The 13,841-nt window shown below is 42.5% G+C and overlaps 1 protein-coding gene across 1 annotated transcript; it reads left to right on the forward strand.

The window, feature by feature from the left end:
• Window positions 1-6,943: 6,943 nt before the first annotated feature.
• LOC103713410 (protein DETOXIFICATION 51-like) lies at window positions 6,944-9,035 on the forward strand. The gene has a single exon (XM_008800326.4). The coding sequence runs from the start codon at window positions 7,227-7,229 to the stop codon at window positions 8,790-8,792; it is 1,566 nt and encodes a 521-aa protein (XP_008798548.2). The 5' UTR covers window positions 6,944-7,226; the 3' UTR covers window positions 8,793-9,035.
• The last annotated feature ends 4,806 nt before the right edge of the window (window positions 9,036-13,841 follow it).

A 13,841-nucleotide genomic window follows, 5' to 3' on the forward strand; every position in this document is an offset into this window, starting at 1 on the left:
CCTGGGTATTATTACCGAAACTTTTGAGCATCGGTAAATGACTCCTAACTGAATACCAACTGAATACCACCCTAACTTGAGCATCGGAGGGTCCTTATCGAAACCACCGGTGAGGCTTTGTGCAGGTACACCGCCAATCGCGGGAGGTGGCTCCTCGTCCTTTTCTTTCACGGACCGGCAGCTTTCTCGACTCCTCTAGCGTGGTCACCCTCGGGCCAAATTTGAACCACAACAAGATATATTGATATCCGATTCGATTTTAATTCTAGTCGGAAGCCAATTTTATTTATGTCGAAAATATTTTTGAAACATATATCCTCATTGAGGATGTGAATATGCTTTAGCAAAACCTGACAAAAAAACAAAAACTCGACGCGTCAATTCCTCATAAACACTGTATATACAGAGGTATCCATATTAACAGTCAATGACTTGAATTACCTTCGTCTATTGAAGGTCTTATCATATTAGTATGTATATGGTGCATAGGATATTTTAGACATCAGGATGACTGTGCTTGGCTTTTAATAATCATAACGTGGCATTTCAAGTTTTGCGTAGCGACAGCCTGCAAATAAGAGGCTATATAATTTGATTATGCTCAAGTGAACCTCTTCTTAGACCGAGACGGACCTATTAGATAATGAAAATCCGACAGCAATAATTCAAATTATTGGACGTGATCTATGATTTTTAAATTGCTTATAGACTAAAAATTATGTATTTTAAGAGGCTTTTAGTCTATGCATCAAGTGATCAAATATACATATAATCTAATAATTACTAGGTTGTTTATTTTTTGATCACTTAATGTACATGCTAGGCACCTTCAAATATTATATAATTTTTTATATATAAGTAATTTAAAAGTTGTAAATGACATTTGTTGAGGCCGAAAAGTAACAGTGTTTCTCTTCACTTTGGAGCACGTCTAAGCCTTCCTCGGGGATTTGCCCTTTAAAAGGCGCCTCTGAAGAGAAAGGAGTTACCCCCTTATTTAAGACACAGCTCTCTTTGTCCCTCAAGCAGTGTAGGACTAAAGTCCCGATCCGCTTCCACCCCAACAACATTCAACTTTTAGGATCATTGATATGGAGCTTCCACCGTCCGTTCTAGGTATGGTAGGTTTCGAGTTAAGATCTACTCGAGTATGCATATTTATAGTACAGCACCTATGTATGGTAGGGAGCGATAGACGCCGGTCACGTTTGACTCATTATTCAGATAAGCTGCATAGAAAATTAATTTGGCTTAAATATGAATCTAAGAGTCCTATCATATGTGCCGCTCATTCCCAATTTAAAGATTCATGAGAAGGCCGCCCACTAGCAACCGACCATTGATTACTGTTGAAGGTGATATAAAATGGATGACAACCGTAGGTGCGGCTGTCAGCCTTTTTCCCCTCTTCCGCCCTGGCCTGCTTTGCACAACCCCACCACCCAATCAGGACCATTTCACGAGTGATGCCATCACCCCACATCCATGATCGGACGGTCATACGTCGTCGGATGGATGGAAAACTATGCGTTGAATTTGAAGAGGGCATCCCGTTCCGGGCTGTTGCCGTTTACCATCTCTTGCTGCCAAAAAGTTAAACAGCGTTGCGAGCGCCTAACGCCGCTATAATTGCCATGGTGGGGGGTGGCGGGCCCCCCACATGAAGTCCCGGTGGGCGGGCCCACCTTATCTTTTTCGGTCGAGGGCGTCCGGGCCCACCGGGTTCTAGAGCCCTCCCGCCGCCTGCTTGGCTGTTGGCCGAGATCGGACGGCAGTAATCGATCGGCCAGGGCAAGGACAGCCGTCGGATCGGTGGGGCTGCCTATGCCGGTCATTGTCGCCGGCCCGTGCTCAAACGCTAACCGCTGCGGTGGCGCAGACAGGCAGCGTGAGGGGCTGCGCACGCTTCGTACCGTCCAGCCCCGCGTTTAGATTTATCCGAATTTAAGCGATTATAATAAGACGCGGATGAGGTCCGGGAGACCCGGGCTGTCACCTTCCCACGGACAACGCTCCCCAACGGACGACCGCATGATGTTTCTATGCGGTCTGTCGGGTATCCAGTCACATCGCCACGACAGCGACAGCGCAAGCTGGAGCGTTCATCGACTCTTTTTTATAAATTAATAATAAAAGTTTAGGGGAGGGTGGGAGAATAATGACAACCGCGTAGAAATCTGTATGCGAACGTGCGGAGGTTAGGCTTTGCCCCTTTATCTCCAGCCTGCCGGGTAAAACCACGACTCCAGCGAATCTTCTGCGGGTCCCACCCGGCCTCGCCTTTCCGTTCCTCCCCACCGCCTCTCCCCCAAATCCATCCGTCGCCTTTCCGCCCTTTTTGACGCTTATTTTGACGTGCCCACTGCATTATACTCTGTGCGTCTTCCACACCACACTTCGTATTCCAAGTCCTCCTCCTCCCTCTCCATGCATGAAACGCGGGAGCCATGGGACCCGCTCTGGAAACCAAGCCAGCCAATGGGGTGGTTCACGACCGCTCCAGCCTGGCGCCACTCGGAACGAGAGTACAGGCGTGCGGATGGTGCACGTGTGCCACCTTTGCGTCCCGGAAAAGCAAGACACAAGTACGATAGGATTACAATAACTTCACAATAATAAAGTAGTAATAAATGAAAGCATGAGCAGTCAAGTGGGATCCTCTCGCCCAAAGTACATACGTTCCACTTGCATAATAATAAAATAAAAACAAACAAACTTTTATGCGTTATGGAGCTGCCCCTGCGCGCTTTATAGCGAAAAAAAATATATGGATGGACCACGTGAGCCGACCGTTGAATCAGAGCCATCCATCCCATTAAACAAAAAAAAAAAAACTACCTGGAAGGACTGGTTGGTCTGGTATAAAATGGCTATTTTGCGTTTCGAAGCACGGAAGGCGGGCCGCTCAGACTCTCAGCTGTCCGCTTCAATCCGGCCGGCTTTGTTCGTTTTGAGTCAGCCAGTGGAAGTATCAAGTGGTGGTGGTGGTGGCCCAGGCCCACGGTGGTACGTTCTTCTGCAGGCCCACGAAACGGATGGCCGAGCCGCTGGTGGGAGATAGTAGTCCCCCAAACGGGTGCAGGGAGGAGGGGATTTCAAAACGTGTGGTCCACCGGAAGGAGAGGGAGAGGACCGTAAATATGTCCGCCCGAGTAAGTTTTCGACCTCGCTCATCTTTCCACCAATTGTGTGCGTGCCCTGGCTGCCGTTTCGGAAAGAAAGCGCGGGAAGCAATGCGTCAACGGAGTGCCACCTGGAGATATTATATATATATATATATATATATATATATATATATATATATATATATATATATATATATATATATATGTTGCAGGGACGGCATTCTGCCGGAGCCTCACACAACAGCCTAGCCCACATTAAGCTCGCAGAGAAAGAGGACCATGTTCCTCTCGAGGTATTGTCCGTTTTGGGGGTCGAGCGTACCCAGAGCCCTCCTCACGGTTTTGTCCCACAAAAGGGCCCTCGAAAAGAAAGTATTTCCACCCCCCATTTAAGGCACGGAACCTTTCCGCTACTAGCCGATGTGGGACTAAATTCAAGGCCCCTCCCCCCCACAACATAGCCCCCCAGCGGGAAGGTTCCGACCAGGTTTTACCCCAACGGGCCCCCACAGTTCTGGAGGGTAGTCAATGGAGAGAGGAGGCGCCCCTACCTAGCGCGCCATCTGTTGCGGAGACGGCATTCTGCCGGAGCCTCACACAACAGCCTAGCCCACATTAAGTTAGCAGAAAAAGAGAACCGCGTTTTTCCCGAAGTATTGTCCGCTTTGAGGGTCGAGCGTACCCGGAGCCCTCCTCACGGTTTTGTCCCACAAAAGGGCCCTCGAGAGGAAAGTATTTCCACCCCCATTTAAGGCACGGAACCTTTCCGCTACTAGCCGATGTGGGACTAAATTCAAGGCCCCCTCCCCCACAACAATATATATATATATATATATATATATATATATATATATATATATATATATATATATATATATATATATTATATATATATATATATATATATATATATATATATATATATATATATATATATATATGAGAGACACATGATATAAAAACCTTATAAGGAATCATACCTCTACAACAATCCCAACAAATATAGGAACAAAAATGTTTTAGTAACAGGAGAATGTCACTCATAAACAGTCACCCCTGGTGTAGTGTACTCTCATTGCTCAAGGTAATTGGTGTAAGATACACGAATCATATTTTTTTCCAGGGATTTTTCTGAGTTATCATGGCATTACTCATTGAGGAATTTACAGATTTTACAGAGAGATAGACTCCAGCTAGATGACACGTTTTTATGTGGTGGAATTAGAATGTATTCCACAGAGAGAGAGAGAGGTGAGAAGGGCATGCTTAATGTGCATTAAAAAAAGATAAATGTCAACTATCAACTTCCATTGCTTATATGATTTTAGTGGGAACAATAATATAAAAATGTTCTCGACTTTTGTTCTTATACTGACATATAACCCTATAACCCACGTGATACATGGACATGATTTTTTTTATTTATATATATTTTCAAATTATTCTTGATGTATAATATGAAAGTATAATAAATAATATTTAAAAAATTATATAACTTTATCAAAACCGTCCTGGTACCGCTACACCATCGTAACAATTGTTGCTTCAAGCTATGAAGTAGATTACATGTGGGTGGGAGTAGCAATTTAATCCGCGCTTCATCGGGTACCAAACTGATATCAAATCCTAATGGGGTGGGTTTTATCCAACTTGCAGTAGATTCGGGGTGGATGCGGATAATGGTAAAAATCTAAGATGGATATGTATAACTTTTCACAAACCATCTCTCCACTCTTTGCCTTAATTGCTCCACTCATAGGAAAGAATAAATATATGAAAGACTATATGCCACGATGCTTAATTGTTCAATTTTTTAGTTGATTGTTTTTTTTAGTTTAGGAGTTATTTAAGTTCTTAAAGAACAATATTTTTGTCTATTATGTTCCTATTACTATTGAAATTTTGGTTTGTTATATTTTATGTCTTCAATGAGGATGCAATAGAGTCGAGTAGCTGAAAGCTCGAGTTTAACTCGATTCAAGATACTCAGGCTCGAAACTCAATTCATGATACTTGGGCTTAAAACTCGACTTAAGATCGATCAAATCTTAATATCTAAGCCTGAACTTGAGTCGATAAAAAAAATACTCGACATCGACTCAACTCGACTTGTATAACATCCAAGCTACACTTGACCTCGAGTTCGAACATTGATCATAACTCAAAAAGATAGTTAAAACAAAATATAACATAATATTATATTTTAAATTATTAAAGTAATAATATATTATAAATATTATATATATATATATATTCGACTGGGCTCGTAAGTCTTCGAGTCGAGTGTTTTGCTATTCGAGCTTATTTTGAAAACTATTCGAGCTACTCGAGCTTGGTAACAATCAAGTTTAGACCCGAGTCGAGCTTAAATAGCTCGCGAGCTGCTTGGCTCATTTGTACCTTAGTTTTCGACTCTTATTTTGTTTAATATTGTGTGAAGTATTAAGGTTGACCTTTTATTATTTCTCATTAATTTGATTTATATGCAAAATAATAATTTTTGCACCTTTTTTCACACTGATTTGCCCAACCCACCCCATCTAACTCTACTTGCCTCCTCTACCCCGAGGTGAGTACGAGGTGGATATGGGTACATTGCCATCTGTTTACACTACATTTTGATCACCGAGAAAGTAGCAATGAGCAGGCACCATATGAACCAAGTCGGACAAAGTCAAGCAGGTGAAAGCCATATAATCCTTGCTAGGTTTGATGGAGTTTGATCATGATAAATTTTACTAAGTATGGAGGGATAGGCCAAAGGAGGAGGATTTGACTACAGTATTGATAAGCAAGCTTAAAGATCAAGAGGGCCGTGATCAACCACAAGGGTGGATTGATCTCAAGGGTGTTCTAATATATAGAACATCATATTATGGAGATAGCTACCACAAGCTGAAGCAGATTAATGATGAGCCAAGACCGATAGACTATCGGTTTGGCGGTTGATGCAAAGCGACCATCCTAGTAATGTAGTAGTAGGGAGGCAATTACAAGAACTATTATTAAAACATGGGTGACATCTGTTGGAGTGGTCAGTTTCTATGTCTTAGTATAAATATTATATTTATATTCTGTGTAAGGACCCTTCGACAATTAATCCAATAAATCTTCATCTATTATCTAAGCCTTTTAATTTATCTTGTATCTTAGAAGTAGGCATAATTTGGTTTTCTACTATAGCCAACTTTACATATATATCTATTGTAGCCCAATGTACACCTTCTTATCCACCTTCGAATGATGGTTGAAGGTAGAAAAAGTACTTAAAGATCAAGGTAGTTAGATCCACCCTACTTTCTTTCCTTCCTTCAAATTTCATCATCATCTTTCCGGTTGATCAAATGCCTAGTATAGTCATGCAAACTAGCTTCATCGCTATAGAAAACTCGACGCCTTTGTCTGCCAGCTAATCGAGTTTCTTGGGACCTTGAGTTTTCTAACGGACAGGACAAAAATATGTCAATACCAAACCTACGTATGTACGAGCCAGAGTATAAATATATTAAATTTCAAATCCATAGATATGTGAGTTGGCTGAGTTTGAGTTAAAATAAAATTATGAAGAAATAATTATTATATATAATATTAAATATATATTTTCAATAAATTAAAAATATTATTATTATTTATATTCTTTGTTATATTAAATTTACTACATTTTTTGTATTTGCTATAATATTTATATAATAAATTAAAAACTATTCTTATAGCTTGCAATTGTTTATTTATATTTTAAATATCAGCTCTCGTTATTTTAATTAATATATAATTTTATCTTATTAATAATAATGTGGAACGCGAGAATAATTTAAATTTCGTATTTACGTACTAAGAGACATATACAGTAAGCGGAAAGCTTTGTTTGTTAATACATACATTAAAAAAATAAAATAATGAATAAAAAAAGAACAATCCGGACCTCCCCTATATTAATAGCCCGAGTAACGGGGACAACTCAAACCTCTCCAAGCGCAAGGGGAGCAAGGGAGAGAAACAGTGGGGGAGGTTGATCGCCGAGAAACAGAGCTTTCTCTTCTAGTTTAGACCCAACGGGAAACTTACTCTCTCTTTGAATTCTCGAAACTAGCCTCTGCCACTATGTGTAACACGAACACCACCACCGTTTCCATGGCGGCTAGCGACGAGAACCCACGGACACCCCCTCTCTACTACACCAATATCCCGCTCTCAAAGCCGGGAAAGAACCAACCTTTGAAGTTGCCGGAGCCGGCCGAGTCTCTGAGGGAGGCCTCGTCCCTCTTCCGCCTCTCCTTCCCCATCGCGCTCGCCGCGCTCCTTATTTACTCCCGCTCTGTTCTCTCTATGCTGTTCTTGGGATCTTTAGGCGACCTCCCGCTCGCCGCCGGCTCCCTCGCCATCGCCTTCGCCAACATCACGGGCTACTCCGTGCTGTCGGGCTTATCTCTGGGAATGGAGCCCCTTTGCTCCCAGGCCTTCGGTGCCAACCAGCGTAAACTCCTGGCGCTCACCCTTCACCGCTCTGTTCTCTTCCTCCTCTGTTCTTCCATCCCCATCTCTCTTCTCTGGCTCAACATGTCAAAGATCCTCCTCTTCCTCGGCCAGGACTCGGAAATCACCTCCCTCGCCCAAAGCTACCTCCTTTTCTCCCTCCCCGACCTCATTGCCTTCTCCTTCATTCATCCCCTCCGCATCTACCTCCGGTCGCAGGGCATCACCCGCCCCCTCACACGCGCCGCCTCCCTTGCCGCCTTGGTCCACCTCCCGGCCAACCTCCTCCTCGTGACCCATCTCCGCCTCGGCGCCCCCGGCGTCGCTGCCGCCTCCGCCTCCTCCAACCTCGCCCTCCTGCTCTTCTTCCTCTTCCACCTCCGCAGCGATCCGGACCCGACGTGGCGGCGTCCCACCCTCGAGTGCCTCTCCGGTTGGGGGCCCCTGGCCCGCCTCGCCGCACCCAGCTGCGTCTCGGTCTGCCTCGAGTGGTGGTGGTACGAGCTGATGATCCTCCTCTGCGGCCTTCTCCCGGACCCGAAGCCCGCGGTGGCCTCCATGGGCGTCCTCATCCAGACCACCGCCCTCCTCTACGTCTTCCCCTCCTCCCTGGGATTCGGCGTCTCCACGCGGGTGGGCAACGAGCTCGGAGCCAACCGCCCGACCGGCGCCCGCGCCTCCGCCGTGGTCTCGGTGGCGCTCTCTGCCGTGATGGGGTTAGCGGCGATGGGGTTCGCGGCGGGGATGCGGAATCGGTGGGGGCGGATGTTCACGGACAGCGGGGAGATACTCCAGCTGACGGCGGCGGCGATGCCGCTCGTGGGGCTGTGCGAGCTTGGGAACTGCCCGCAGACTGTGGGATGCGGGGTGCTGCGGGGGAGCGCGCGGCCGGCCCACGCGGCCCACGTCAACCTGGGTGCGTTCTACCTCGTCGGCATGCCGGTGGCCGTCGGGCTGGGGTTCGGCCTCGGCGTGGGCTTCACGGGGCTCTGGATGGGTCTCCTCGCCGCCCAGATGTGCTGTGCCGGCCTCATGCTCCACGTCGTGGGGACCACCGACTGGGAGGCCCAGGCTTGCCGGGCCCAGGTTCTAACAGGGAAGCCTCCTGCGGGGCTCAAAGAGATGGAGGAAGGCAAAGTTGCTGATGATGAAGCGGTAAAGGGTACAGAGAAATGCGATGAGCCGTTGATCTGAACCAGAACGGATGAGATTGAGAGTGGACGAGATTGAGAGGAGACATGTTATAATGCACTTCTGAGTTCTCTAACTTTTAGGATTTTAGAGAGAGAGGGAGAGACAGGACTAGATGATTTTGCGTGGATTGTTGATATATATTTTTTATTTTTCCTATCTAATCGAAGCTATTCACTTGATCTTTATTTTTGTACTGATGAGTAATGACTTGGAAGGTAGAGCGTATATTTGTGACTTGGGGGAGCTTTTGGTATTTGAGAGTTGTATTTGTACCTTGGCTTGAATTTGTTTTTAACTATTTTTCTCAACTTAAAGGGTATGGTGCCTAATTAGAAATTTTGAAGAAAATTGCAAGAGAATAGGTTTCTTAAATGCTGTGAAGTTGGTCGACATTTTACGAAAGTTATGCACGATTTTTTTAGGGGATTGGATTGCAAGAAGAGGCAGATGGAGGCCAACAAGATAGAGAATTTACATCAAAAGTGTTGTTTTTTTTTTTTTTTTTTTAATCTTTACAAGTCCTTGATTAAATTTACTTGGAACTGATGCTTCAGCTGTAAAGTCTGCTCAAGCTTTGAGGACGCATGGACGACAACTACAATGAAACTAAAAAATATACGTACATTTTAAATGTTCGAAGCCTTTTATTCAAATCTTGCTATCCCCAAAGAAAACTCTTGAGTATGCTTAAACAAATAATTATTAGCATCACAATTATGGGGGCTTTGAGTGCCTTGGAAATTGTTAATGATATATTTTACAAAGGAACAGCATTATTTTATATAAAGAACTTCATACAAGGCATAAGATTGTTTCATTTTATTAATCGAGTGTCATGACGGTCCACTCAATTAATTTGAGCCTAAGTCGGCACTTTATTAAGATTGATTTATTTTTTGAGAAAACATTAATTTTTTTATCAATTTTTTCTTTATTATGCAACATTCAATTTGTTTTTACTAAACAGAGATATTTATGTTCAAAACTTTGTTATAATTCATAAATTTCAACCGTGTACTTAATAATATGGATTGATGGAGATAGTGTATAAGAGAATTATGCATATTGCATGCATGCATGCATTTGATGTCTGGTGTCGTCATTCTCCTTCCAATGAATGCTGAAGAAATTTCATTAAACTATAAATACATAAAGACTATGTGCAAGAACTTGAATGTGTATTATATAATATCTATCGCTAGTGGAAATTTTTATTCTTGCTGGTTGTTAGAGTTAATCTATATCATGATTTGATGCTCTCTGGGCATTTTCCTTCTCTTCGTACACTTTCTCTCTCCATAAGGAAGCAAACAAGGAAGAATGGATCATTGAGGCATCAAAGTTAATTGATGTCTTTATTTAATGTTTCTCCTCTCCTTACAATTTTCTCTACCTGTATTTTCATTCTCCATAACAAAGTAAAAACAATGAATATTTGAATGTCCATCGGAAACAATTATAGGATAGCAATATCTAGCAAGTTATGTAATTAAACTTTAGTTAGGCACTCTAGGGATATCTTTGTGAGGCTAACAACAGGCTATTAGACATATCTAACTACCTGCCCGCTAAATAGACAATCTACCTAAATAAATACAATACAAATATTATAGATCCTTGGAAAATTTGATAGGTAGAAAAAGATTTTTGGTCTTGCAATTTAAGATCCTTTCCTTGTTAGTAGATTCACTACCTATAAATATTGCAACTACATTGACAAATATTTATACTATTTTCTTTTTACATTAGAAATCAAACAATATGAAGGGAAGGAAGGAAAATGTCTTGTTGTCATGTAAGTAGTTGTTCTTAAGTGTTAAATCAAGTAAAATGATGGCTTTTCTAGAATAATAGAACGAGATTATCTTCTAGAATCCAAATTCTCTACAGTAAGTTTTTTAAATGACAGAATATTGTACCATCCTAGATAGCTGTCATATCATCCATCTTGGAGACGGACGGCCGCCACTCATTGCGGAAATCTAAGTGGTCATGTTTGGTGCTGTGAGAATCCGTGCGGGCATGTATTTAATTCCACATCGGTTATTTGCTGCGTAAATCTTGAGTACTTATAAATGATTAAAAAATTCAAATAATACCTTTCGGCTAGCCATTTTGGGTGAGATCCTAGGTTGTTACAAATAGTATCAGAATGGACCCAACTCATAACTTATGTGGACTAGAAGACATTACAGCACTGATCTGGCCAATCGTGGTGTTTGTAATTAGATTTGAATAGATTTGAATTCTTAGCCTGCTGAGGATGTCAGGGGTTGAACGGAGGGAGTATGTGAAAATCCGTGCAGACGTGTATTTAGTTTCACATTAGTTATTCACTAGGTAGATCTTGGGTACTTATACAGAATCAAAAAACTCAAATAATACTTTTCGACTAGCTATTTTGGGTGAGGTTCTGGGTTGTTACAGGTGCTATACATAGTGATGCACCCCAGATGAGCGGCAATTATTTGTTACCTAGATGGATGATGTGGTAGCTATTTATGATGGTACAGTACATTGTGGCGCAAAAAGCACACCCCAAAAGATCCTAGTTCTATTTTTCTAATTTAAAAAAAGTTGAAGCGGATAGAGATCCATAAGAATGCATGCAATGATGAACTAACATCAATCTTTGCAAACAATCTTGATCAGTACCTAAAAACCTCCCCAAATATCGGATCACCATTAAGGAGCATGTTTTGTTACATAAACATGGTCAAATGAGATGCTTTACCTAATTAGCAGGGTTGGCTCAACCTTTAGGCGACTGAGGTGGTCGCCTAAAGTCCCGGCTCAAAGAAGGCCCACTATAGAAAAGGCCTCAAAGACAAAACAAAAGGAAAAAAGCCCCCTCTTAGTAAGTTCAACTTAGGCCAGCCCATTGCAAGAAAGGCCTCGAAGACAAAACGGAAAGAAAAAAGACCCACTTTAGTAGGTTCACCTAAGACCCCCAAATGCATTGAGCCGCTCCTGCTAATTAGTTGAGACAATCGGATCACCATCAAGGAGCATGTTTCGTTACATAAACATTGTCAAATCAGATGCTTCACCTAATTTCATTTAAAGTTCTTACCATCACATACAATGATCATAAAGCTAACTAGTTGAAACATGCTAATTTTTCCCAAGCTAGGCGTCTCGCTGCATAATAAAAATTCTAATTTTGTGCAGCATCTAATATTTGGATGTGAATTGGGTGGGCTGTTCGGCCTCCCCTTTCACACAAAAAAAAGTCAAAACACTCTTGAAGGTGAAAGGTCCCGTGCTGGAGCCGATCGTTCTGTTGGCTAGTCGATTCAGATTACTTCCTTAAGGTTTAGGCAAGATCAAATTTTGATAATTTACACCATTAATGTAAGAATGAATCTTTGTTAGGCCCGATCAGATTCGGCCTCTTTGCTCCAAAATCGGAAACGACTTTATTAGAATCCAACTCTTTAGTTTAGAACCCAACCAACCGGAAAGTTTAGAACATGGGTGATCAAGAATGCCCGCCCATTGGCTCGGTTTCCGCCAAAGTTTTGTCCAATCCCACCCACGGCGCCGTCCAGTTTAGATGGGTCCCTGTCGCTGATTGGTGTGACCCACCAGAATGGACGGTAAACAATGTCTCATTTGAAATAAAAATTGAATGGGAACGACAAACGGGAGAGAATCTGAACCCGATAATAGCCGTGTGTTTCACTTGTAGGCAACAAATTCGATCGCTTTCAAACCAAAATCTGCGACGTCTCTCTCTCTCTCTCTCTCTCTCTCTCTCTCTCTGTGTGGGCAGATTAAGTACATGGCTCCCGGGAACGAGGGGCCAGCCATTCCTCATTTTTAACAAGGATGCAAATTTACTTTGTCACATGCTGTGTGTGGATTCGAATATATATTTAGATGGGTAAATTTTTGATATTTATATAAAATTAAGAAACTTAAATATGATCCGACTTATGATAAATGGTATCAGAGCGAATTTAGCTCATGATTCATGTGGACTAGAGGATGACGCTGCAACACGGGTTCATGAGGTCAGACCATAAACCGATCGTAGTGTTTGTGATTAAATTTGAAAAGGATTTGGACCCTTAGTCTGGCGAAGATGTTAGAGCTTAAAAAGGAAAGTACGTGTGGATATATATTAAGTCTCACATCAGTTATATACTAAATAGATCTTGGATACTTGTACAAGGCCAAGGAACCCAAATTACACATCTTGATTAGCCTTTTTGGTTGAGATCCTAAGTTGTAACATATTGTATAGTATTTTACTCGGCCTACATAAAAAAATAATTAGATCCATTCATTAGGCGACAGATTATAATTTTTATTCAGATCAATATGGATAAGCGGCATATATTAATTCTAAGTTGACACGGTTGCTTGTTTAATATGTTTTTTTTTAGTACATCAGCTGCTCACACTAATCTCGCGTGAGCATTGCTATCTGAGTCAAGAGAAAGAATACAACATAGAGGTGGATGAACAGATACAAAACGGGTCTAGAAGACCTCTCGAAAAATGATGAGCAGCAAAAGAGGCGACCCAATCAGAAGTTTTATTTGCCTCCTGGTACACATGCACAACCTGGAAGGCACCACACTTTCTTAGCAGCCTCCGGATGTCATCTAGAAGCGTGTGATCTGTCTCCCTCGGCCCCTTTTGTAGAATCCGCTCAATCACATTCGCTGAGTCCCCCTCAAGGATAATGCTTCCAGCCTCTAACACTTACCTTGTATACGAGATTCCCTCCCACGCAGCTATGAGTTTTGCCCTAAAAATTGATGCCTCAAAGGTATGCTACCCTCTACATTAATCAGCCTGAAATTGTGGTCCTTGATCATAAATGCAACTCTAGTGCAACCTCCGCCATCTGACAGGCTACCATCAAAATTCATCTTCAGGTGGCCTGGGGGTGGGGGCTCCCAAGATGTAAAGACATACCTCGATGCTATAGTAGCAAAGGGGAGACCCAAATGTTCCTAGCCATCTCAGATGAAACAAATATAGTAGCCTCAATGACTTTAACGGCCTGACGGATAGTTCTATCCACTACAGACCTTA

Source organism: Phoenix dactylifera, chromosome 8, assembly GCF_009389715.1.
Source record: "Phoenix dactylifera cultivar Barhee BC4 chromosome 8, palm_55x_up_171113_PBpolish2nd_filt_p, whole genome shotgun sequence".
NCBI lineage: Eukaryota > Viridiplantae > Streptophyta > Magnoliopsida > Arecales > Arecaceae > Phoenix > Phoenix dactylifera.